The sequence below is a fragment of the Mastigoproctus giganteus genome, chromosome 13 (assembly GCF_048544385.1).
Source record: "Mastigoproctus giganteus isolate SK-2022 chromosome 13, ASM4854438v1, whole genome shotgun sequence".
Lineage (NCBI taxonomy): Eukaryota > Metazoa > Arthropoda > Arachnida > Uropygi > Thelyphonidae > Mastigoproctus > Mastigoproctus giganteus.
The window spans coordinates 91,797,451-91,824,440 of NC_143587.1; the positions used below are offsets into that span (position 1 = coordinate 91,797,451).

Consider the following 26,990-nt stretch of genomic DNA (forward strand, 5'->3'; position numbering starts at 1 on the left):
AAAGACAAACACCAGCCAAGGAATTAAAAAAAAAAAAAAAAAAAAATTAACTATAAAAATAATGTGATACACTATCGGAAATATTACAATAAATTATGATAAAATGAATTACGATAAAACATTAAAAATATAGTTAAAAATATACCGAAGCAGTAAAATTATCTAAAATAAACTGGATTAAAAGCGATAAAACCTGAAGCTTTTGGAGGCTGCTGTCTCCTTCTTCAACAGTCTACTATTACTGCAATGACACATCCTTAAGTAGCAGACCCATGGCACTCATGCACGTGGTCCATCAGACACATGGTCGGCATTCCCCATGCACGCATCGGAAACGGAAGTGGCTCGGGAGCGTGTCAAACAGAACTGGTCATCCCGCCTGAGGACAACCGCCTCAAACAGGGGGTGTAAACGTGTCTCCCTGTCCCTGTTAATAGTATTACGACTGGATGAACTGATTCACAAACTCTCGAGCCACTTGCGTTCCCAAAATCCATGGGCACGGTCCGTAATGACCGCGTCTTCAGGGGAGATCTGATGCATTTTCTCCCAGAAATGCTCTGCCACACGCTCTGGAGCCACTTCTGTTTCCGATGCGCGCGTGGGGAATGCCGACCATGTGTCTGATGGACCACGTGCATGAGTGCCATGGGTCTGCTACTTAAGGATGTGTCATTGCAGTAATAGTAGACTGTTGAAGAAGGAGACAGCAGCCTCCGAAAGCTTCAGGTTTTATCGCTTTTAATCCAGTTTATTTTAGATAATTTTATTGCTTCGGTATATTTTTAACTATATTTTTAACGTTTTATCGTAATTTATTGTAATATTTCCGATAGTGTATCACATTATTTTTATAGTTAAATTTTTTTTTATTCCTTGGCTGGTGGTTTTCTTTAATTATTGCGGTGTCTTGTCAATGATATTCAGAAATTTTGGTAGCAGGGATAAGGGGGTGATTGTCCCCTTGTATAAGGCAATGGTTAGGATACACCTTGAGTACTGCATACAGGGCTGGAGGCCTCATTTTAGGAAGGATATAGTGCTGCTGGAACAAGTATAGAGAAGGGCAACGAGATTGGTGAGTGGAACAAAGGGTTGGGCCTACCAAGAAAGGCTTAAGTTCTGCAAATTGCAGCATCTAGAGACTAGGCACCTGCGAGGTGATCTAATTAAGTTGTATAAGGCTTTGAGTGGTTTGAGCATGCTCATTGGTGATGGGATTGTTACTCTTGCTCAGATTTGAATTTGAATTTCTGTTAACCTTGAGGGAACATAAATTCAAATTGAGGAAAGACAATTGTTGAATAGTTGTGTGGAAATTTGCCTTTAGCCAAACTTCCATCTGTCGTAGTGGAGGTCCAAAACTTAAATAAGTTCAAGACAGAACTAGACAAGCATTTGGAGTGAATGGATGGGTGAAATGGGAAGGTGTTTTTTTTTTTTTTTTTTTTGGCTGATGCTATATAAGTTTGCTTTCTTGCATCATATGCCAATGCCAATATCAAAAAATAACCAAATATTTTGGACATAATTCTTAAAAGTGCACCAATACATTGTGCTAATTACATAAGTTTTAATAAATTAATTTTTTAAAATGTTAAAAAATTTATTCCTTGCCACTTATTTCTGATATATTTTCCGTCTTATATATATATATATAATCTAAATTAACATAGAATATTGCCAGTAGCATGGAATCCACTGTATATATACAGTGGATTCCGGTTATTTGGGCCACCAGTTAATTGGGGCAGCCGTTTATTTGGGCAAATCTTAAAAAACAGAACCCAATCTAGAAAATAGCCAGTTTTTACTTCGTTTAATTGGAACAACATACTGTTTAATCGGGGCAGGAGACCGCAGCACTGGAGATTACCCTACGATTGTCTCTGACCGTACCAAGATCACAACCATAAAACAAAAACAATTAGCAGTCACCTGTTTATTGGGCTTTTCTGTAGGTGAAATCTATCATAAACTGATAGTAAACTCGATCTTATTGAATTTGCGATAATACAAACAGCTGGAATTCTGTGGGTTATTATGGTAAAATGTGTTTACACTTCCATGGAATCTTCAATCATATAAAAAAAATTATTTTCAGAATCTTCTCTTCATTCCTGTTTTTAAAACTTCGTAACTTTTACTCCATTCTCACTTGCGCTAATCGTGTTACTTGTAATTTATGTGTGCCGTGTTCTTTGTTATTGATTGCTTCTCTTTTTACTGTTTTAAATTCTAACTCCCATCCACAAATGTCAGTGAATGGAAATGTCAACTATTTAGTATGTACATATTACAGTACGTATTAATTATTCTGATTATCACATATCATTTAATTTTTAAATTGGTAACGTAATAAAGGGTAAATTTGTGCTTAATATATCTTTACTTTTATAGCCTGTGGATAATATTTCTCCTATTTTCGCTAATTAGAATCGCTGTTTAATAGAATTAAAATTCAATTCACAAATATAATCACAATGACCGGCGCTTACTATACATAATATAGTGAATGGTACTTTACTATGGTGAGCCCATCGTAACGTGATTTGATTGTACAGTGAACCAATTGAAAAGTGGGGTCCATTGTATTTTTAATTATTTACATGAATTCCTGTGTCCACAAAGATGGTTCAGCATGAGGCAAGAAGAATTGCTGATGAAAAAGAAGTTACTGATTTTAAAGGAGGACACAATTGGTGTTTCAGGTTCATGAAACGGAATGGACTAAGCATGCGTACATGCACCAGACATGCCTGAAAGCTGAGAGCAGAAGGTCCTTGAATTTCATCGTTTTGTCATTCAATGTCGGAAGACACATCAGTTTGAGTTGGGACAGATTGCAAATATGGACGAAGTCCCCCTTCAATTTGATGTCCCAAGTAACAGAACTGTTGATAAGAAGGGGGTGAAAACTATAATTGTGAAGACAAGTGGACATGAAAAGAGCCATTATGCAGTTGTTCTAGCTTGTTGTGCTGACGGAACCAAGCTGCCTCCTATGCTGATTTTCAAATGCAAAACAATGCCAAACTATAATTGTGAAGACAAGTGGACATGAAAAGAGCCATTATGCAGTTGTTCTAGCTTGTTGTGCTGACGGAACCAAGCTGCCTCCTATGCTGATTTTCAAATGCAAAACAATGCCAAAAGAAGACATTCCTTGAGGAGTGATTGTCCACGTTCATGACAAGGGTTGGATGGATCTGGTTTGAGAAAGTTTGGAGCAGGAGACCAGGTGGGCTCTTACGCAAACCTGTTCTATTGGTGCTTGATCAGTTCAGGGCACACAACAAAAAACACAAAGAAGATTGCTGCAGAGCAAAAAACAAAACTTGCCGTCATACATGGAGTCTTGACATCACAGCTCCAACCACTTGATGTCAGCATTAACAAACCCTTCAAAGCTGCCATGAGAGACGAATGGAACCAATGGATGAAGTCTTCTGGGGACAATTTGACATCAGCAGGAAGAGTGAAGAAACCAACTATAGGAGAAGTTTGTACCTGGGTGAAAAGATCCTGGGATAATATCAAGATTGAGATCGTTGTCAAGTCATTTAAGAAGTGTGGCATTTTAAATGCCCTAGTTGTTGTTTGTTACTTGATTTTTAGGAGCATTAGCAACTAAGGCCATATTGCTCCGGGGATATGCGGTGGTCATTCCCTAACCTTTCCGCATCCTCCGTATTTGGTGGTCACGGGCTTGAACCCCGGTCTAATCAAGAAGCGTGTGCTACGCACTGCTGCTCCTGCCCACCTGGCTACGGAGGCGCCTAAATGCCATAGATGGAACTGAGGACGAGGCAATATATGAAGACAGTAATTCGTCATGAGACACAGATGAGGACACTCTAATGGATGGGAGTTTTGACAGTGATGAGGAGTTGTACAAATTTTATGATGTATAAAACTCGAATTCAATAACTTTATGTAATACATTTTTTTTTCAAATTTCGGGCCCCAAAATTAAGGTGCGTCTTATACATGGGGAAATACAGTATGTTATAGAATAGCACCTGAAGGAGGTTAACTAATATCTTACAAAGGTAGACTAATTTACCTTTGTAACAAGATAAAATCAAAAATCAGCACTGTAGGACTGTTGATGTTTACCAGAATGGTTTTTTATCTTTATATTTTTCACTCTATTTACACTAATTATACTATTAAATTTTATAGCTTTTATAGCTTCAGATAACAAAGCTTCTGAGATGATAATGTTTTCTATAATATTTCAGATAATCTCTTTAGTGAGGTGTAGCTGAATGTAGTATAAATATGCATTATTGTAATGATGGTTATGGTTTTTTTTTTTGTTTTTGTGTTTTTTGCAACAGATCCTCAGTAACTATTGGTCACCTGCTGCACCGCCACTCATCAGACTGACCCATCTATCAGTCAATCACTTTGATGTTATGATTTTATTGCATAAATGATAAGTAATAAAATGAATCATTGCTGGAGAACATGTAAACTATTGTAATAATTAAATGTTATCTGATATGTCATCAGAGGGTTTTTCCCCTTCCTTGCAGATGACCAAACTAGGAACATATTAATTAATATACATGTGCTGACTTGACAGTTTATTACAACAACAGACGAATTACATGGATGATAAAATATCTCTAAAACTTAAAAATATGTATAGCCACTACCTGGCTAACGTAATACTTGACTTACAGAAATTCGACGATTTAAATAAGTTTTTGCCGACTGGTACAAACTTAAAAAAATTGTGGAAACGTATTTTTCATCCTGTAGGAATAAATGGAGGTATCTTGAAAATATCGTAATGTGAACCCAATAACACATTTTTTTTTTTTGGTAATTCATTCCAAGACCTCGGAAGTTGAAATTTTTGCTATATAACTAAGCTATTTCTCTCTCTAAAAGATAATTTTTATAATGGAAATTGCACTACATCGTTATCCATTATAAGAATCAATTTTGAACACCTTTGTGATGTTTTTTATAAAACACATTTCTTGGAGGTCTCTACCATAAAACAATTTGCGCTTTCCAGTTTATTGGGCTTTTCTGTTAGCGCAGTCTATTATAAACGGGTAGTAAACTCCATCTTATTGCATTTGTGATAATATCGTGTGACAATTTCGATTACTGGAATTCTGTGAGTTTTTAAGTTATGGTATTATGATGGAATGAGTTCCCTTTCACTGAAATCTTCAATCATATAAAAAACAAATTTTAAGAATCTTCTCTTCATTCCTATTTACTTATTACAATGGTAAATGGAAAGGGACCAACGGAGAGTGCAAGTGCTGGCAGTGCTAAGAAACAAAACAAAATTGATTTAGAAATGAAGGTGAAAATGATTAAGAAGTATGAAGCAGGACAAAGTTTGTTATCTATTGCATGGAATTAGATCTCGCTGCTTCAACAGTGAATACTATTTTAAGGGACAGTGCGCGTATAAACAGAAACAAGTTAAAGGATCAACAGTGATCACAAAACAGCATTCAGGTGCTATATCGAAGATGGAAAAGTTATTAATAATATGGATGTAAAATCAGATTCAGAAGCAAGTGCCCCTGAATCCAATGGCTATTCAAGCAAAAGCAACAAGTATTTATGAATACTTGTCGGATAAGTATGGCGAACCCCTAGCCAAGTTCGTGGCAATCAATAGATGGTTTAACAGTTTCAAGTATTGCACTGGTTTCAAAAACATTAAAGTATGTGGTGAAGTTGCCAGTGCTGATTCTGCAGCTGCAGAGAAATTTTGTGATGTGTTGGGAAAAAACCCTTCTAAATTTCCATAGCCCTTAACTTCTGCAGCAGCATGCTTGTGAGCTGCAGAGTTAATTCTGGCAACGATGCTTGAAAGGTAAAACTTGCTGATGTTATGCCTGTTTCTTCTCTCTTTTAGTAATTTTATAATTTTGAAATTTTTGTAATTTTTCCTTCGCATGAGATAAAAAAATTGAATAAATAATTCTATATACATGTTCATTGAACATTTCTTTTTTCCTTCAATCAAATTTGCAAGTGCTGCATAAGCATTTAGGAAAATTCTAACTTACGTAGCGTTCTGCGGAATGCAACCCTTACGTAAGTCTGGGAGTGGCTGTACAATCAAAAACATAAAATAGTAGACATTAAAAACATAAAATAGTAGACCTCAATTAAAATGCACACAAAAAAAATATACCTTAAAAACTAAAAATATGCACAATTAAAAGTGATAATATAAAATAAATTACGTGACAAGCCCCTTTCTCAACTTAGGTGAGATCAACGATAGTGAACATAATATACTACAGAAAGGGTAGGAAAACACCATGCATGCATGAATAGCCAAGTGTATCAGTTACAGCGAATGGGGGGGGGGGAATGATACATGAGCCATTCATTCATTCATTAGATCCTGGGAGTATATTGTGGTACCTGTTACTTGTATTTATTGATTCGTGGTGGGTCCTGCTGCCACTATTTGGAAGGTAGTACTCCCACTATCTCACCATATGAGATAGTGGGAGTACTACCATTAAAATACTGGATTAAAATAATCCAGTATTTTAATATTAGATCGTGGGTTATGATTAAAATGCTTCTCACCCTAATAATGTTTAGCGACTGCTCGGTCATCAAAATCAGCCCGGCAGATAGCCCCCTCATGCTCAGATACCCTATCACACAGTCTACATTTAGACTTACTGATATAGCAAACCCCGCAATCTGTGCGTAATACAACATACCACTTACGCACTGTGTAATTTAGGAACAGTTGATTTCACCCTAGGCATTATTGATTGTAATTTCTTGCCAGGAAGCTACATACAGCCAGTATGGTAGCGCCATAACACCCAGACAATACGTGTAGAAATGCCTGGATAGTGAGAAATGTAAGAAGTTGCAGTCGATGATTCCTAGGGGTGAATCTACTGTTCCTAAATTACACTGTGCAAAAATGGTATGTCATATTACTTGTCTGGATTGTGGGGTTTGCTATATTGGTAAGTCTAAATGTAGCGTGTAAGATAGGATATCTGAGCATGAGGGGACTATCTGCCAAGCTGATTTTGACTACTCAGCCATTTTTGAACATTATTGGGGCATGCAGCATTTTAAGTGTAACTCCCAATCTAATACTGAAATATTGTATTATGATCAAGAATTGTGCCATCTCATTTGGTGGATGTCCACATACACCCTATTATGGAGTCTATTGTCTTACGCCATGATTAAAGATGGCTAATCAATAATACAAGTAACAGGCACAATAATATACTCCCAGGGTCTGATGAATGAATGTCTCATGTATCATTTGTCCCCCCCCCCCTTTATTCACTGTAAGTGATTCACAGTTGGCTGTATGCATGGTTGTTGGTTTTTTTCTTCCCCTTTGTAGTGTAATGTTAAGTCAGTGAAAGCAGTATATTATTAATATGTCTAATCCTGATTCCCAAGGCCATTTCTCTAATATGCGAGGGGTGTTCAATAAATTATCTGCCTACCTGTGAAGGAAATGAGATAGAGGCAAAAATCTGTTTTTTTTTTTTTTTTTTCAATGTAAGTCCCCTGAACTTCAGTACACTTGTTCCATTTTTTTGGCAATGAGAAAATATCAGACAAATAAAATTCTTTGTCCTGTCCATCAAAGAACACAGAAACAGCAGACTTCAGTTCATTATCATCAGCAAAGCAACAGCCACGTACCTTTTTCTTGAGGTGTTGAAACACGAAATAGTCATGCAGGGCCAGATCCGCACTGTAAGATGGATAGGTAAGTTCTGTAAAGTCACAGTCTCTCAAAGCCAGCAGCAACAGCATGTGACCTGTGCACTGGTGCGTTGTCATGAAGAAGGAAGCACAGCTCTAGAAAATTTTCCACAGCATTTTTCCTTTATTCCCCAAACTTGATGACTGAACAATGCTCTAATTTCAGCAAATCCATAATTTGATACAGATGTCTTCCTTCTTTCTGTTACAGCAGCACAACCTAAAAATGCATATGACTCTCCAGTGACTGTCTGCTTGTGTTCCTAATAGTGAATGCACAAAATTCCCTCAGCATCCCAAAAAATGGTGGCCATAATTTTTCCAACTTGAAGGTTGTCTCTGAAATTTTTTGGGTGGGGGAGACCCCTTGTCCTTCCATTGCATTGATTCTTGCTTGATCTCAGGATCCCAATGACAAACCCACGTTTCATCACCGGTAACAATTTTAGAGATGAAAGTTTCAGGATCCCTTTCATAAAGCTCTAAATTCTCTTCACAACACCATACTCTGAATTGCTTCTGCACAGGGGTCAGAAATCTGGGGATCCACCTTGCATTGACCTTTGACATCCCCAAATGTTCATGGAGGATGGTTATAACTGCTCCCTCTGATATATCACATTCCCCAGAGATTTGGGACGCCTTTAAATGTCTGTCATCCAACACAAGAGTTTCCACATCTTGGCACATTTCTGGATTAGTCGCTGTCACAGGGCTTACTGGATGTGGATCATCTGCGATGGACTCGCTACCCCGCTTGAATTGTTTTGACCAGAATTTCACCTGGTACTCTGAAGGTGCACTGTTGCCATACACAGCCACCATCCTTTCATGAATGGCCTTTGGCCCATTTCCTTCTTTGGTGAGAAACTTGACTGAACAATGCTCCAATTTCAGCAGATCCATAATTTGATACAGTTGTCTTCCTTCTTTCTGTTATAGCAGCACAACCTAAAAAGATATTGGGATCAAAAGTAGTACGATTCAAGTTGAGATATGTAGGAGCTTCATAAATCATGAGTCATTGAACTATAACTATGGGAAGTACCTTTGGTAGATAATTTATTGAATGCCCCTTGTACTATGAACATTTTTGTGGAAGAATCTTAAATAATGTAAATAAGTCTGGTAGCCTTGATTGTTTATGTCAGATGTCTTCCAGCACCATTGTCAACATTTGACTGCTCTGTATTTGATTTTTCTGTTGCTTGATATGAGATAAAACTGAAATGTATCTGTGTTTGGTTTCAGACAGTGAACGGGTAGTAATTCAGATGACAATGAGAAACACAGATCTGAGTGATGGCATTGTTCAGTGTGCCCAGAAATGCACACTGGGGCATCTCAGTCTGTGATATTTTGGGTTTTTTTTTTTTTTTTTTTTTTTTTTACGTGCTGTGTATTCAGTTTGATTATTTTTTTAATAAAATTTGTGCCCTTTTTATTGCCACTATGCCTGGAAAGCGAAAAATAAAGGAACAGAATGTTGTGTACTTAAAAAAAAAAAAAAAAAAAAAAATTCACTGTAACTGTGAAGAAGAAAATAGATGCAATAAAATGCTTTCATGATGGATAAAAAAATAGTTGAAGCTGCTTGTAGTTTTAGTGTGAATAATGCAACATGTTAAAGCCTCTACACCAATGAAATGTATAATTACAAAGGGAGGAGTAATGGATAAGAAGGAAAAATTTTTACTTTTTGGCTGGAAAATCAGAAATGTGTGCATGCTGGTGTGCCTCAATTTAATTCAGGAAAAAGACTATGTTTTTATGACTATGATAAAATTTCTAGTGAGTGAACATTAATGCTAGGCATGGTTGGTTTATGAGGTTTAAGACTGTAAATAACAATCATAATATTAAAGCGAGTGGTAAGGCCAGCAGTGGTGGACAATGTTGCAGCAAGGGGTTTTTTTTGAGACTTTGCCAGACATAATTTGTGAGAGGGAGAAGGTACTATATGTACACTGAATTTTTAGTGTAGATGAAAAAACTTGTCTCTATTGGAATGTTGACAAAGAGGAAACAGGCTAACACTCCTATTGGGCAGTAATGCATCTGGTGACTATAAACTGAAACCTTTGTTGGTTCAGTTGAATTTTGAGAACTGGTTTTACAAACAATTTGCTTCAGAGGTGGAAATATACTGTAACAGCAAGCAGCTGCTTTTCAACGATTTGATAATTGATTTTTTGCCACCTAATACGACTTCCTTCATCCAGTCTGTGCTAAGGCACCATTTGAACATTTAAGACCACTATCTCAGGGCAATGTTTCCGTTAGGGCAACAGAATGTAAGTGTAGTGACATTAAAAAAAAATTGGGTAAGGCTACATTTTAAATTCTGGGTACCACAATGCTCTTTACAGCTGTAAAGAGCATTGTGGTACCCAGGATGGAATTGCCTGCTTGGAAGAGGCCACCATAGCCGATTGGTCAGGTGCAAGGGTGCATAAGTATCCATGCCTTGAGTAACTGGGGTTCAAACCCTGTGACTGCTGAATATGGTGCTGTTTCCTGTATTCTCTCTATCTTCTGAACTCCTCTGACCATATGGTTGTCCCAGAGTATAAACAGAAATTTTATTTATTTGATTAAAGAAATTAATATGAATGGGATGTGGAAAAAACCATGTCCACAGTTGGAGAAGTGACCAACAGTCTGGTAGAGATTAGTAGGCAACTGTACTTTCAAATGGATGAAGCTGATATTCAAGTTTTTGATAGCCACAAAAAAGGAGCTCACCAACCAAGGATTGAAGAAACTTCTGTTAGAACAGGAAGAAGATGAAGCAAGTCAGATGGAGGAGGCAACTGAAACCCAAAGAGTTCAATTGCCAGGCTCTGACTAAAGGATTTGGTCTCTTTGAGGAGGCCTTGGTGACTTCAAATGAATACATGCAGAAATCTTATTAAAACATACCTCAGTGGTGAATGGTTTCTGGAAGTATTCATGATATCTTTGCCTACAGGGCAAGGACATCATGATTACCTGCAGAAACTAGAGTGAGATATGAGAAGAAAAAGAAGACAACTGTTCAGATATCTCTTGATACTTTTTTTAAGAAAGTAGTAGCTGCAGAAAAAGTACCATTCACATCAAGTACTAGTACTTTTAAAGTAGTGATAGACATAAATGGGTCATAATTGATTATTTCAGTTATAGATATTCCTCGACTTATGTACTCAATCGGCTTTTTTTCATGTACGTAAGTCCAACTTCGGTCTTGTAGATACAAAATACATGTACAGTACAGTATAATGCACTGAGATTATAACCCCCAAAAACTTCATCATGTTTTACATGATGAAGGTTACAAATCATTTTATGATTTGTAACCTTCATCATGTAGGTTACAAAATCATTTTATGATTTGTAGCCGAGTTAAATGAAGCTGAAAAAACATACAATGAATAATAATGTAGAGTACAGTATTTATTCCAAACTAATTTAATCTAAATACGATATGTAATTTAATTTAATCTACGATCAAATCATTTTACAATGGACTCTCCATAATCTCTTTCTTGGTGAATCCCTTCTCTCTCTCTCTCTCTCAGGGTAACTCACATTTTTTTTTTTTTTTGGCTAGTGTAGCATAAGCCGCAGGCTTCCTTGCACCATATGGCTAATAATAACAATAACAATAAAATATCGTTCAGGAGGCTCTCAGCCCTGATAACCAAAATCACCAGGAGGGACTGGGGACTAAAGAAGAGGGTGCTCTCCCTTCTATACACAGCTCTCTTCATCCCTATCCTGGCCTATGGTGCAGGTGCCTGGTATCAGAAAGCAAACAAAGCAATCAACAAGAAAAAACTGGAGTCGATCCACTGATCCATACTATTGACAACTAGAGCCTGCTGCACGGTGAGCACCCATGTGCTCCAGGTCCTGGCAGGCTTCCTTCCCCTGGACCTGGAGATTGTGTACTGTGGGCTGCATCAACATTTGAAAGGAAGAACCACAACTTTATACTATACAACAGATCCACAAAAAAGCAAATCCTCAGAAAATAAGAGGTTAACGGAACATCTGCAATCTATCTGGCAAAACAGATGAAATCTTACCACAAAATGGCAAGTCACCAAAAAATTTATACCCAATGTCAGCAGGGTATATCCTATCTCCCCATCCTGGTTTTCCCCTGGCTTGCACACCACCTTCCTTCTTGTGGGACACTGCTCCTTCAGAGGGAAACTCCACAAGCTGGGAATCTCTGACAATCCAAGCTGTAACTGCGGGCAGAAGGAAACCTGGGAACACCTTATCCACAATTGTGACAACTACGAGGACCTCAGATGTCAGCTATTCACACACACATCAACTCCTTGCTAAGGAACCGAAAAGAAATAATATTGCAAGAAGAAGATAATTACCAGGCTTTCACTGTCTTTGCCCACAAACTCTTTGAAAGACAAAGATCCCTGCCACATCATCTCTAACCTATGAAAACGCAGACGTAACTACTGGAAATGACTGCAAAACTCTGAAGTAGATACAACACATGAACGTGACGAACTGGATCTGACTTCTGGATTTGGACGTCCACCAGACTAACACAAAGATGAAGATTTCAACTTGAACTCGGACCTTCACTAGACTAACACAACAGTGAAGATTACATCTTATGATGCCAAAGCTTGCTTTTTACTCCTCTTTCCCTGTCAGAGGGGGATGGCCTGATGTCTCCTCTCCCTCCTGTTACCCCTCTTTCTCCTCTGGTGGGGCATGGGCACATGCCCCACTATTTCAACAGGGGGGGGTCATCTTCCTTATCGACCCCATACTTCCAATTTCCACCCCCCCAAGCCTTCTGCCTCCTCTCTCATTTCTTTCCCCTTACACAGCGCCTGCCCCACACATCCAAATTTAAAACATCAAAATTCATGCCTGACCTATTAGGAAATCTTATCACTTCCAGCACATATCCCTTATAGCCCCTCTAAACAGCATATATACCATCCTAACTGTGCCCAAAAGAAAAGAAGAATTTTTTTTTTTTTTTTTTTTTTTTTAGGTCCTAGCCACTGAAATCTCAGGAAAATAGGTGGCAGGACCTGCCAGAGCAAACTTTAAGGGAACACATGACAAAGTATGTAAACGTCAGGTCCCATCAGGGACCCAGTGGTTAACAAGCTAGATGAACAAGGAGCACAACATATTACACAACACACTTTTAAACCTCTGGCCTTGACAGCGTATGCTCCTCGATACAAAGAACATACGCAGAGATGGGGTAAATCCCTGGTGCTGTTAGACCCGAAAATACTCTGTACTATGTATATGATATGTAGTAAACACCAGTCATTGTGAACACGTTTGTGAACTGGATTTTAATTGTATTAAACGGCTATTCTAATAAGCTAAAATAGGAGAAATATTATCCGCAGGCTATAAAAGTAAAGATATAGAGCACAAATTTACACTTTACTTCCTCCAATTAACAAAATTAAATCATGCATTAAAATCGAAAGAATATTTCTCACAGGTCAGCAAAATAAAAATAAATTTATGCTTATGTGCATAGCTTAATTAGTACATACTGTAACATGTACATACTAACTAGGTGATGTTTCTGTTCACTGACATTTGGGGGGAGGTTTTAAAATTTAAAACAGTGAAAAAGATAAGCAATCAATAACAAAGAACACAGCACGCACAAATTGCAACTAACATGATATGCACAAGTGAGATATGGAGTAACAACTTTACAAAGCTCAAAAAATAGGAATGAAGGGAAGATTCTGAAAATTTATTTGTTTTTTTTATGATTGAAGATTTCAGTAAAAGTGAAGCACATTTCACCATAATAACGTAACATTCCACAGAATTCCAGCTATTGGTACTACAACAAATGCAATAAGATCGAGTTTACTACCCATTTTTAATAGATTGCACTAACAGAAAAGCCCAATAAACTGGAAACTGCAAATTGTTTTTATTGTTTTATGGTAGTGACCTCCAGAAATATGCTTTAGAAAAATATCACGAAGGCATTCAAAATTGATTCTTATAACCAACCATAGCAACAGCTTTGTGCTTTGTAAGCATCTGGGAGTTGTATGCAAGTCGTTTGTACGTAAGTAGAGGAGTGCTTTTACTGAAATAAATAAATTATGCTCACTATTTTAAAGCCATTCCAATAAGTTTGGAGTACTGTATAATACAATAAAATAACATTACACTGTCTGTCTATATGTTTGTTACCTATGAGTGAAAAATTTCACTATGACCTTTTCAACTTGCAAACAAATCTAAGGAAAGCATTTAGTGCAGAATAAAGGTGATCTCCATTAAATCGAGGTCCGCCTGTATTCTCTTAGCCACATTTTGTTTTCTATCGCCAGAGTGACTGTGTAGGCAACTTTCTTTTAAGGTACTTAATACTAGACGGGTAATGGGTGGCTGAATGCAAGTTAAGCCCCTTGTGTTGGCCAGCATAGTTCTTTCGACTCTTGTCACTCATGCAGAGGTCTGGGTTTGAAACATCTTGAAGGTTGAGGAATTTTTAAGAGCTTCTTCACTGGAAACTAATTAGTTGATCTGAGGCAGAGCTAGCAGAGCAGAGTTTTCTGCCTGTGCAACATGCATATAAGCTTTTGAACACACACTTGTATAGACATATACAAATGTGTTGTATTTTGGCCTAAGGTGCTGCGTGCTGTAAATCCACCAACAACAACAATGTTAAAGGTAAACCCTTGTGACATTCACAATCCATATATAATGCCGAAATTATAGTATTATTCAATAAAAATAATAATGAAATTATAAATGGTTTTCATTAATGAAAGCAAAAATTTTGAAATGACTTTTTGATACATATTCAAAATAAATGTATAGAATAGTTTTATAACTTTTTTTTTTTTTTTTTTTTCCCCTAGCCAGATTGAACAAATTCCATATTTCCAGTTGTGGATGTTCTTAGTAGACAGTGGTTATTCAGTATTTAGATTTTATTCAGTGACTAAAAAAAATTATGTAATCTTTGTAGATTTAATATCAGTAATGATAATGCCACAGTAAACTGCCTTAATTTTTACAATATTATGCCTAAAATAGCAAATTATAGTGCTTGCTATTTAGAAGCAACAAAGATAAATATGACCGACAGGTGTGCATTTATTTTAGTTACATCTCAAATCTGGTTATTTAAGTTGGATTTTTTTTTTTTTTTTTTTACATTATTACAATTTGTTCTGAAAGTAAGGTTACTTTCACGTTGTGGGGGGTTACCTTACTTTCAGAATCTGCAACTCATTCATTACAAAACAGCATAGACTCTCATCCATGCCAACATTGTTGCATTAGTAATTGACTGATGGATGATCCCATCCAATGAGCACAAAGTGAGAATGCAGGTTACTAATAGAATGCTAAGTGGATCTATACATTTTTTTTTTTTTTTTTTCTATTTTGAATTATTTATGTTTTTCATTTTTTGTAATTATTTGATGTAGCGTTCATGGAGCACCATCATGATAAATAATACCAGTTTCTGTGATTCTAAAGACCCTTCTAAGTTATCACCTCTTGGATGCAGCTCTTCACATATTTATCCAAGAAAACTAAAAACAGAAGAGTCATTAGCATCTTCCCAAGGTATAAAATGTGAAGTTGATGTTTCATTTCAGCAGTTATCTTGTGAAAGTCCTGTAGCACATGCACATTCAGATACTACACCTGTAAAGAGACCAGTGTCAAGGTTATGGATTGATACTTTGCCAACCATTTTTGCTGATGATGTTAAAAAAAAATTGTCACGAAGGGAAATACAGCATCAGGAGGTAGGTGAATAAGATTAATTTACTTATGGGTTATTTTATGATTTACCCTTCTTTTTGTTGGCATAAGAGTATAGTATAAATAAACAATATAGTATAGAGATAATAAAATTGTGCTGAAGAGACAAATATCAATATGTAAACAAGATCTATGTTCATTCTAAATGTGAAGTTTTGACCAACAACCCCCATTTGGGTTGTTGGTTAAAATCCCAGTATGATATGTGCATGTGTGTTGATAAATGTTTTATCATTAGAATTAATTGAGGCATATGACACAAGAAAGCAAGCTTATACAGCATCATCCAAAAAAAAAAAAAAAAAACAGCCCTTCCCCATTTCATCCATCCAGTCACTCGAAATGTTTGTTCATCCCTTAAGCTATCAACTTCCACAAAAACAGATGGAAGTCTGTTCCAGCAATCAACTACCCACTGGCTAAAGGCAAACTTCCACACATCTATTCTACAACTGTCTTTCATCAATTTGAATCTATGCCCCCTCGGGTTCGTAATCAAGCAGAAGAGTCCAATGAGCATTGAGCCTGCTCAAACCATTCAAAGCCTTATACACCTCAATTAGATCACTTCGCAGGTGCCTAGTCTCCAGACATTGGAATTTGCAGAACTTAAGTCTTTCTTGGTAAGAGCAACCCTTTGTTCCACTCACCAATATCATTGCCCTTCCCTGTACTCGCATTCCAGCAGCTCTACATCCTTTCTAAAATGAGGCCTCCAGACCTGTAGACAGTACTCAGGGTGTGGCTGACAGTTGCCTTATATAAAGGGATAATCACCTCCATAACCTGCTCTGGCCGCCCTTCTGCACTGCTCAGTAACTTCATATCTGACTGCAAAATTACCCCAGGTCTTTTTCATTCTGAACTTCACTGAGTCTAGTACCACACAGTTGGTATGTTTTTCTTGGCTTACTGCTACCCATATATATGCAGTACTTTGCATTTGTCAATGTTAAACTTCAGTTGCCACTTCTCAGCTCATCTACCTAACTTTTCTAGATCCTGTTGCAGTAGTATACTGTCATTAACAACACCCTGCCAGCTTTTGTATCAACTACAAACTTGGACAATATAATTGATATAATTGATAAATTGATAATTGATATAATTGATAAATATAATTGATAAATACAAAAAACAACGGGCCCAACACTGAACCCTGGGAGACTCCACTAATAACATTAGTCCACATAGAGCAGTGTCCATTTATTACCACTCTGTTGTCTCCCACTCAACCATCCCTTTATCCATTGTAGCAACTTGCCCTTAATGCCATACTGCTCCAATTTCTACAGCAGACTTCCATGTGCAACAGTATCAAAAGCTTTCCTGAAATCCATGTATATGATATCAAAATTATTTTTTGCATCCCTCTGTGACCACATCATAATATCCATACAAATTGGTCAGACAAGACCTCCCCTTAACAAACCCATGCTGTGTCTGAACTATTACTGCAATCTTGTCTAGATGATCCGGCAATGTTTCTTTAACAGGTGACTCCATTATTTTCCCTGGAACAGAAGCTAAACTAACAGTTCTATAATTATTTGTGTAACTCGTTGAAACCCCTTATGTGAATTGGAGATACATTTGCACATCTCCAATCCATGATGGCCACCTCTGAGGTCTCCATGGACTGGAGATGTGGCTAAAGGTTTGCTTACTTCCCTCACTGCCTCCTTCAATATAACTGGATAAATTTCATCTCCCTTCCCCAGGTGCCTTTCTTATGTTTATTTTCAACAATTTCTTCTCCACTTTGCTCTCCATTATTACAAAATCATTTAACTCCCTGTTAGTGTTTAGTAAACTTCTGTTCTCTCCTTCCTTACAGAATTCCTCATTTGTGAATGTAGATTCAAAATACTCATTCATTTTTTTCAGCTAACTGAGCCGGATCATCAACAGTCAAGCCATTAATATCACTTCAAATTCATCAAATTTATTTATTATAATTTTAGCATTGTTGTACATGCATGTGTACAGGAGCGACTGCTTCTACAGGAATGGGATACACTTATGTAGAAAGGGTGCAAGAATATTTGATGATGCTATCAAGGCAGTGTTAGGTGGGTCGGAAAACTGCTAGCTTGGGGGGGGGATTCACAAACTAATAGATTAACAGTAGCTGCTGGCAGAAGTGAAAGTGATTCTTGCATTGTTTCTATTGGAATGAGCAGCAGCCTGAAAAACAAGATGTTGGGGATTTCAGAAACTGCTGGGAGTCATTGCGGAACATGTAAATACATGGGCTGTGTTAGAGTAGCTAAGAATAAAAGCTGGTGCATGTATACTTGTGTGTAAACCAATGCTAGGAGTTTGAAAAGTAAATTTGATGAATTCCAGGTGTTGGTCAAAACATCAAAGGCACATATCATTGAGATATCAAAGAGATGGTGTCATACAGATATAAAGAATGCAGATTTGGAATTTGGGTAGTACAATATGTACAGAAAGGATAGGAAAGGAGGAAGGGTTATGCTATTAGTTAAGAAACACAAAAATCTAAGGGAGTGCAGCCAGTTGATATGGGTGGACAGTGCAATGTTGAGTCAGTTTGGTGTGACATAAGCACTGGGAAAGTAAAATTGAATGTAGGAGTGTGTTAGAGGCCTAATGACTCTGATGAGTATAATGAACAACTGTACAGTGAAATAAAGTAGGCCAGTATATCAGATTGTCTTATAATGGGGGATTTTAATTTCCCAGCTATTGACTGGGACTTGTGGGTTTGTCACTCACACACTAGCAAGGCTTTTGTAGATTTATTGGATGATTGTTTTCTACAGCAGCATGTTCAGGAATCAACCACTAAGAGTAATACTCTTGCTCTGATTATCAGTAGTGATTCTTCATGCATTAAGAAAATGCAGATAAAAGGAACCACTAGGTGGCAGTGATCACAGTGTGCTGATGTGGGATTTATTCAAAGAGGTAATTACCATCAGGGGTAATGGGAAGGGTTTTTGCTTTTGTAAAGGTAACTTCGGTTGTCTGATAGATTTTAAATTCTATGCAGTGAGACCAACTGATGATGTTACCAACAGGAAATACTAAATGGTAAGAATTCAAAGAATTAATCTTGGAAGTTACAAGGCTTTTCATATCAGCTGAGAAATATTGTTCAAGGCTTAGTCCTAAATGGATGTGAGATGAACTAATGAGACATTAGTTCATCTCACAGGACTCTCTTTAGAAAATACAGCTGCGAGTTACAGGCTCTGAAAAAAACGATAAGTGTTTGCTTTTTATTTACATAATTGTTATTTTATATTGTGCTTAATACGTAGTCTTATAGTTATAATTACGCTGATTATTTTTATTTTAATTTATATAAACAGTTTTTGTAGATATACGTAATATTTTATAAAACCGTTATTTCGTTTGAATATTGCAGGCATTGTTTTTGTATATAGTGATAGGGAATTCAAATTTTTAATTGAGGTAGCTAGGTGGATCTAATGTAAAATTATAGAAACAGTAATACGCTTCACTGTTTCTATTAGATAGCGTAGTATTGACATTTAATTAATTTAATTTATTGATTTTATTAATTTAAAGTATCATGCCCCAAACTAGAGCAGCAAAGCAATGGGCACAAAGTGGCAGGAGTGCTGTGACTCGGGGGAGAACTGAGGGGGGCCATTCTCCAACGCATCACAGCCTAAAAAAATGTGCAACTTGTGAAATGTTTGCCGAACTCTCTGGAACGGAACATGATATTGCCATGGGTTTGTGTATGTGCGATGTAAGGAGTGTAAGGAAATCAGGTGACAACTCATCGTTGTTATGGGCCTATATGAGAGTTTGAAGAACAGGGTGGATGCCCTCGAAAGATCTAAATTGAGGGGCCCATCAGGCTCTCAGCTGCCCACATCAATGCCAGAGCTTGCACTTGGTCATCATGCAACACAGCGGCAACCCCCAAGGCAGAATGCGCTGGTCCCTCAGGAACTAGTAGTTGTTGGTGACTCTATTGTCAGGGAAACGGAGAACATGCTTTGTAAAAAGGATAGGTGGAACAGGACCAGGGTATGTCTGCCAGGGGCAAAGGTTGATGACGTTGTAGAGCAGATATCATCTTTTAAGGGCACAAAAGGTGATATAGTTGTACACGTTGGCACTAATGATATCAAGAGTAGGAGACCGGCAGAACTGCTTAACAAGTACAGGCCACTGTTGAAAAAAAACCGTGAAATAGGGTTGAAATTGAAAGTGTCTGCAATTCTGCCCAGACACGATAGGAGGGAGTATATGATGAGAGCCTTGTCGATCAATTCGGCCCTGGAAAGATTGTGCAAGGCTCAAGGGGTAGAATTTTTTTCAGCCTGGACGGTACTTGTTAACAGGAGAGACTGCTTCTACAGGGATGGGATACACTTAAATAGAAAGGGTGCAAGAATATTTGCTGATGCTATCGAGGCAGTGTTAGGTGGGTAGGAAAACTGATAGCTTGGGGGGATACAAGGACTAATAGTTTAACAGTAGCCGTAGGCAGAGGTGAAGGTGATTCTTGCACAACTTCTATTAGAATAAGTAGCGACCTGGAGCGTGGGGTGTTGGGGGTTTCAGGGACGGGTGGTGGTCATCGTGGAACGGGTGGGTATATGGGATGTGTTATGGTAACAAAGAATAGGAGTAGGAGCATGTATGCTTGCATGTATACCAATGCTAGAAGTATAGTAAATAAATTTGATGAATTTGAAGTGTTGGTCAAGACATCAAAGGCGGATATTGTTGGGATATCAGAGACATGGTGTCACACTGATATGAGGAATGCCAAACTGGAATTTGGGGAGTACAATGTGTACAGAAAGGATAGACAGGATAGGTAGGGAGGAGGTGTTATGATGTTAATTAAGAAAAACATAAAATCAAAAGAAGTGCATCCAGTTGATATAGATGAACAGTGCACTGTTGAGTCAGTTTGGTGTGACATAAGCACTGCGAAAGCAAAAATAAGAGTAGGAGTGTGTTATAGGCCTAATGACTCGAATGAGTACAATGAACAATTGTACAGAGAAATAGAGTGGGCTAGTAAATCGGAATGTCTTATAATGGGGGATTTCAACTTCCCAGATATTGACTGGAACTGGTGGGTTGGGCACTCACACACTAGTCAGACATTTGTGGATTTATTGGATGATTGTTTTCTGCAGCAGCATGTTCGAGAAGCAACCAGAGAAAGTAATACTCTTGATCTGGTTATCAGCAGTGATCATTCATGTATTAGGAATTTGCAGATAAAAGAACCACTAGGTGGCAGTGATCACAATGTACTGACGTGAGATTTACTTAAAGATTTAATTACCATCAGGGATAAAGGAAAGGATTTTTGCTTCCGTAAAAGCGAGTACAGTGGTCTCCGACAGTTTTTAAATTCTGTACAGTGGAATCAACTGATGATGATGTTACCAACAGTAAATTCTAAGTGGGAAGCATTCAAGGAATTAATCGTGGATGCTACAAAACGTTTCATTCCTATTAAGAAATATTGTTCAAGATTTAGGCCTAAGTGGTTGTCAAATGAACTAATGAGACTCGTAACAGAGAAGAAAAATGCATGGGATGCATATAAATTATCAAGCGACCCAGAAGCCTATGGCAGATATAAGCTAGTCTGTAATCAGGTCACAAAAGAAGTTAGGCAGGCGAAGGCAGGTTACAAGAAATCCTTCTTGGCAAAAGATGCTAAGAAAAGCGGCAAGGATTTCTTTACTTATATAAACTCTAAAAGGAAGGGGATGAATCTGATTGGTCCACTTGACATCGATGGTTCGACTGTTGATGATCCTGCTCAGATAGCAAACAAACTGAATGAGTATTTTGCATCTGCATTCACACATGAGGAATTATTAAGTTTGAAATGGCAGAAGGTTATCAAATTGGAGCAGGATAATTAATGATTTTGTAATAACTGAGAGAAAAGTGGAGGAGAAATTGTTGAAGTTAAACATAAGAAAAGCACCTGGGGTGGATAGGATCTATCCAGTTATATTAAAGGAGATGGCAAAGCAACTAAGCAAACCCTTAGCCATAATTATGAGAGCATCATTGGACTCAGGAGAGGTTCCCACGGACTGGAGATGTGCAAATGTATCCCCAATTCACAAAGGGGGATCGAAGGGTGACACGAGTAATTACAGACCAGTTAGTTTAACTTCCGTTCCGGGTAAAATAATGGAGTCGCTGGTTAAAGATGCATTGCAGGATCATCTAGACAAGACTGCAGCAATAATTCAGACACAGCATGGGTTTGTTAAGGGAAAGTCTTGTCTGACAAATTTGATAGGATATTATGATGTGGTTACAAAGGAACTGGATGCAAAAAATAATTTTGATATCATATATTTGGATTTCAGGAAAGCTTTTGACACTGTTGTGCATGGAAGACTTTGTACAAATTGGAGCAGAATGGTATTAAGGGTAAGTTGCTACAATGGATAAAAGGATGGTTAAGTGGGAGAAGACAGAGGGTGGTAATCAATGGGTGCTGCTCTTCTTGGACTAATGTTATTAGTGGAGTCCCACGGAGTTCGGTGTTGGGTCCACTGTTGTTTTGTATTTATCAATGATATTGATGAAGGTATATCAGGCTTAATGTCGAAGTTTGCAGATGATACAAAAGTTGGCAGAGTTGTTAATGACAGTAATGGCAGTGTGCTACTGCAACAGGATCTAGATAATTTGGGCAGATGGGCGAAGTGGCAACTGAAGTTTAATCTTGACAAATGCAAAGTACTGCATATGGGTAGAAGTAACCCCAGAGAAACGTACCAACTGTGTGGTACTACACTTAAGGTGGTAGAAAATGAAAAAGACCTGGGAGTAATTGTGCAGTCAGATATGAAGTTTTCTGAGCAATGCAAACAGGTTGCCAGGGCAGGTCATGGGGTTTTGTCAATGATATATAGGAATTTTGCTAGTAGGGAGAAGGAGGTGATTGTCCCTCTGTATAAGGCAATGGTCAGGCCACGCCTTGAGTACTGCGTATAGGTCTGGAGGCCTCATTTTAGGAAAGATGTAGATTTACTTGAGCGTGTACAGAGAAGGGCAACAAGATTGGTGAGGGGAATGAATGGATCCTCTTTACAAGAGAGGCTTAAGTGCTGCAAATTGCAGTGGCTGGAGACTAGGCACCTGCGCAGTGATCTGATTGACATGTATAAGGCCTTGAATGGGTTGAGCACGCTGAATTCTGATGGGATCCTTCCACTTGTTCAGATTACGAACCTAAGGGGGCATAAATTCAAATTAAGAAAGGACAGATGTAGAATAGATGTGCGGAAATTTGCCTTTAGCCAGCAGGTGGTTAATTGCTGGAACAAACTTCCATCTGTCATTGTGGAAGTTGATAGGTTGAATAAATTTAAGGAGGAACTGGACAGGCATTTGCAGGGAATGGTGTGTTTTTTATTATTTTTTTTTGGCTGATGCTGCATAAGCTCATACACTTGCTTTCTTGAATCACATGCCACTACTACTACTACTACTTTTTTCCAAATTGACCTGTACCTGTAAGTAAATGTGCAGTCCTCTTCCTCTTAAGGTGATTAGTTCCAACGTGTACAACAATATCACCTTTTGTGCCTTTAAAAGATGATATCTGCTCTACTCTACAACATCATCAACTTTTGCTCCTAGCAGACATACACTGGTCCTTTTCCACCTATACCTTTTGCATAATATATTCCCCGTCTCCCTGACAAGAGTTGCTGACAATAACTAGCTTCTGTGGGACCTTTCATTCTGCCTTGGAGATTGCCGCAGTGTTGTGTGATGCACAGGATTGAGATCTGGTGTTGGGTTGGGCAGCTGAGACCTTGATGAGTCCTCCATTTTAATTCCTTCGAGGGCATCTATCCTGCAAGTCAAATTCTCATAGATGCCCATCAGAACACTGAGTTGGCGTCTAATTTCTTCGCACTCTGCACCTGGAACACACAAAGACATCCTCCTTGCCTAGATCATGTCCTGTTCCAGAAAGGTCTTCAAACATCTCACACTTCACACATTTTTTTTAGACTGTGATGCATTGGAGAAAATCACCCCATTCTGTTCTCCCCTGAGCCACAGCACTCCTGCTACTTTGTGCTTGTTGCTTTGCTGCTCTAGTCTGGGTCATGACACCCTTTGAGCACAGTTTAATTAACAATGAAATTTAATAAGATTAATAAATTTTATTGATTAATTGATAATACTATACTAAGCTAACAGATTCCTAATACAGTGCTACATCTGAAACTATCTAGTTTTATACCTTACACTATCTAGTTTTATGTTATACCATATGCTATCTATTTTGGGATACTCTATTTCGTATCGATCTAATATACTATAACAATGGCGGCAAGTTATGAACGGTACATGGTTCTATGGACACTAAGCATCAACTTGCAAAACTGCTATCTAAATTCAAAATAAAAATGAACTAAGGAGTGTGACTAGGACTATAAAGCTACTTCTAGAAAATAAATTAATATGAAAATTAAGTCAATATAAAGACAAAAATATAGCTAAGAGATCCATTTGCTAGAGCTGTAAAATCTTCTTCTACCCTTGATTCGTAGTTGACAAATAATTGCTCTTTCATTACAAAGTAGTGGTGACTGTACTAAGATAGAAGAACATTCAAACAAAAATGACACAAATGATTTATTTTAAAAAGTTTAAAGTTTAAGTTATTTGAAATGGAAAGCTAATATTAGTCACCTAGTACACAGAAGCTCTAAGCTTTTGCTGCACCAGTCAAAAAAAAAAATTTTTTTTTAAAATAAAGTATGTATATGTTTCCTTCCTCATGTAAGTAATGATCGAGTTGACCTTTCAATTTCTCTGAGTCATAAACCTCATCATTCAGAAATAATTTATTTCAGTAATTGTTGGAATAAGTTACCTCCTTATGTGATTTGTTTGAGTGGCTTTGGATGGGTGAAATGTTTTTTTTTTTTTTTTTTGCTGATGCTATATAAGCTTGCTTATATAGCATCAGGGGGAGTAATAAGGCTCCTCCCAGAGTCTTATTACCCCCCCTCCCCCAATCAGATCGTCTGTAAAATATCTAGCTGCCAAGCTTTGTAGTCCACTTATTCAGTCTTTCTCATATGGTCACTTTTATCTGATCTCACCAAGTGCATTCCCACCTGTTCATTGAGGCTGTCACAGACACTCTCTCAGGTATGGCAAGTTGAACTTGCTCCCAGGGAGTCTAAAACACCAATGGAACTGATATTCAGGTGATAATCAAGTGGACATAATTTAGGCAACCTCCAGTCGTTCTGCAACAACCAAATGCTCTGTTTAAGCAGGCTTCAAGGTGTGTTGTCCACACCACACCACACAGAGGTATACTGCCCCTCTATTTTACCAGGCAATACTAGGCGATAATTGACTATTATCATCTGGTACGATACCACCACTTGGTGCTTATTGGAGGTGTGAAGTCATGAAACTCATGTTTAGTCTCCAGAGCAAAGTTCTGGCAACCCCCATCTCTTCCATCATGCAGTATGATGGATATTTTTGCAGGTTATGATGGGCATATAGTGAGTTCTGCAGACTTCCTTACATTTCCATGAGGCTGTCTCAGACTCTCTCTCTCTCTCTCTCTCAGATATGACAAGCTGGACTTGCTACCTGGTAGTCAAAAACACTGATGAAACTGATATTCAAGTGACACTCAAGTCGAGTGGACTGATTTTTGGCAAAGTCTGGTCATTCCGTGACAACCAAATCCTCTGCTTGCACCTTCACGACGATGGGACTGTAACTTTGGATATAACTGCTTCAAGACCACAGGGGTCAAGGCGTGGAGTCCACACCACATGGAGGAAGGCCATCCTTCAGTGTTATCAGGCAATACCACCACTTTGCTTATTTGGAGGCTTGAAGCAGTGGTATCCACATTGTCTCCAGAGAAAGGCTCCAGCAACCACCCCATCTCTTTCATATTGTACTGTATGATTGATGTCTTTTAAGGTTATGATGGACATCATTACAAAGACCAATCTTCCTTATATTTTGAGGGCACAGCTCGAAAATGGTGTTTTTAGTCTAGATAGTTCACCAGATTAAACTTATTGATAACCCTTTAGGAGGCTTTCTGATCAGCTAGTGCATAATCTCGCTGCTTCTACTCTCCAGATAGTTATTGGAAGGGATCCGAGTAGTGTGTATGTGGGGGGGGGAGCATTGTCAAGGCTGTGTTATGCCAAGGAGCTGGGTAAATTCTTGCCCTTGACTCTTGTGTAAATTGTATGCCATTTGCAAAAATTTCATTACTTCAAACAACATGTTCTCCCCACCTTTTCTTATTATGATGCATCATGAAAGTCAAACTAATAGAACAAACTTATCTGCTAAAAGATCTGAACCTCACAAACATTTCCTCATTTTTTTCACAAATGTACCTGGTCTCAATTTCAATCTCGATATCCATTTCCACTTGCACTCTGCCAAACCATACGTACTTTTTCTGACAGAATCCCAATTATCAGTTGATTCAACCACTACTCAGCTTAGTTGTCCTAATTATTTGCTGCATGATTCCTTTTGCTTCAAATGTGGTACTTTTGCATATGTCTGCTCTGATATTCTCTGTCTGGATCTTAGTAATTTGGAATCTCCTGTTTTTGATCTTCTCAGGCCCTCTACCCCCATTCTGTTGAATTCGTCTGTTGCCTCTATTGTTCTTCCAACTCTATTAATTACTTGGAACTCTGACTTCCTTTCTTGAAATTTGACTTTCTCCAGTTCAACTTTCCTAACAGCAAGGTAATTTTTCTTGGTGATTTTAAAGTTCACAACGTCAGCTGGATTCCGTTTTCTAGTCATACAGACACAGATGGTAGAGATACTGAGGCTTTTGCAATTACTAATGACCTTGCACAGATTGTTCATTTACCTACCAGAATACTCGAAATCCTAACCAGGCAGTCAACACTCTTGATCCTTTTTTCACAAACAACCTTTCTAAGTGCACAGTCAAGGTGTGTGATCCTCTGGTCACCTGAAATCACAACTTAGTGATTGGCTCTTCTCCAATGGAGCATTTCTGTTGTGGTTGTTCTTAGTTTGTTGTTTGCATGTCAAGAATGCAAAATGGGAGGATCTGCACTGTTTCTGTTCTTCTTTTCCTTGGTTGGATTACTATTTTAAAACTTCTGATGTCAAAGTTTTCTCAGATTGTGCCAATGAAATTATTCTTGTAGGAATGAAATCCTGTATTCCACACTCCACCTTAAAATCTCATCCTTTATCTAAACCTTGATTTTCCAACAAATGTGCTGTAGGGCGCAGCACACGCTTCTTGATTAGACTGGGGTTCGAGCCCGTCACCACCAAATATGGAGGATGCGGAAAGGTCAAGGAATGACCACCGCATATCCCGGAGCAATATGGCCTTAGTTGTTAATGCTCCTAAAAACCAACAA

At 38.0% G+C, this 26,990-nt stretch overlaps 1 protein-coding gene across 4 annotated transcripts in view; it reads left to right on the top strand.

Annotated features, from left to right (window-relative positions):
* The window catches only part of LOC150076256 (neuroepithelial cell-transforming gene 1 protein-like), a 366,344-nt gene that overhangs the window by 101,198 nt on the left and 238,156 nt on the right, over positions 1 to 26,990 (top strand). For all 4 annotated transcript variants that reach the window (XM_090387565.1, XM_090387562.1, XM_090387563.1 and 1 more), the window contains exon 5: positions 15,213 to 15,539. In XM_090387565.1, coding sequence (XP_090243691.1) covers positions 15,213 to 15,539 — 327 coding nt within the window. The remainder of the gene's footprint in view (positions 1 to 15,212; positions 15,540 to 26,990) is intronic.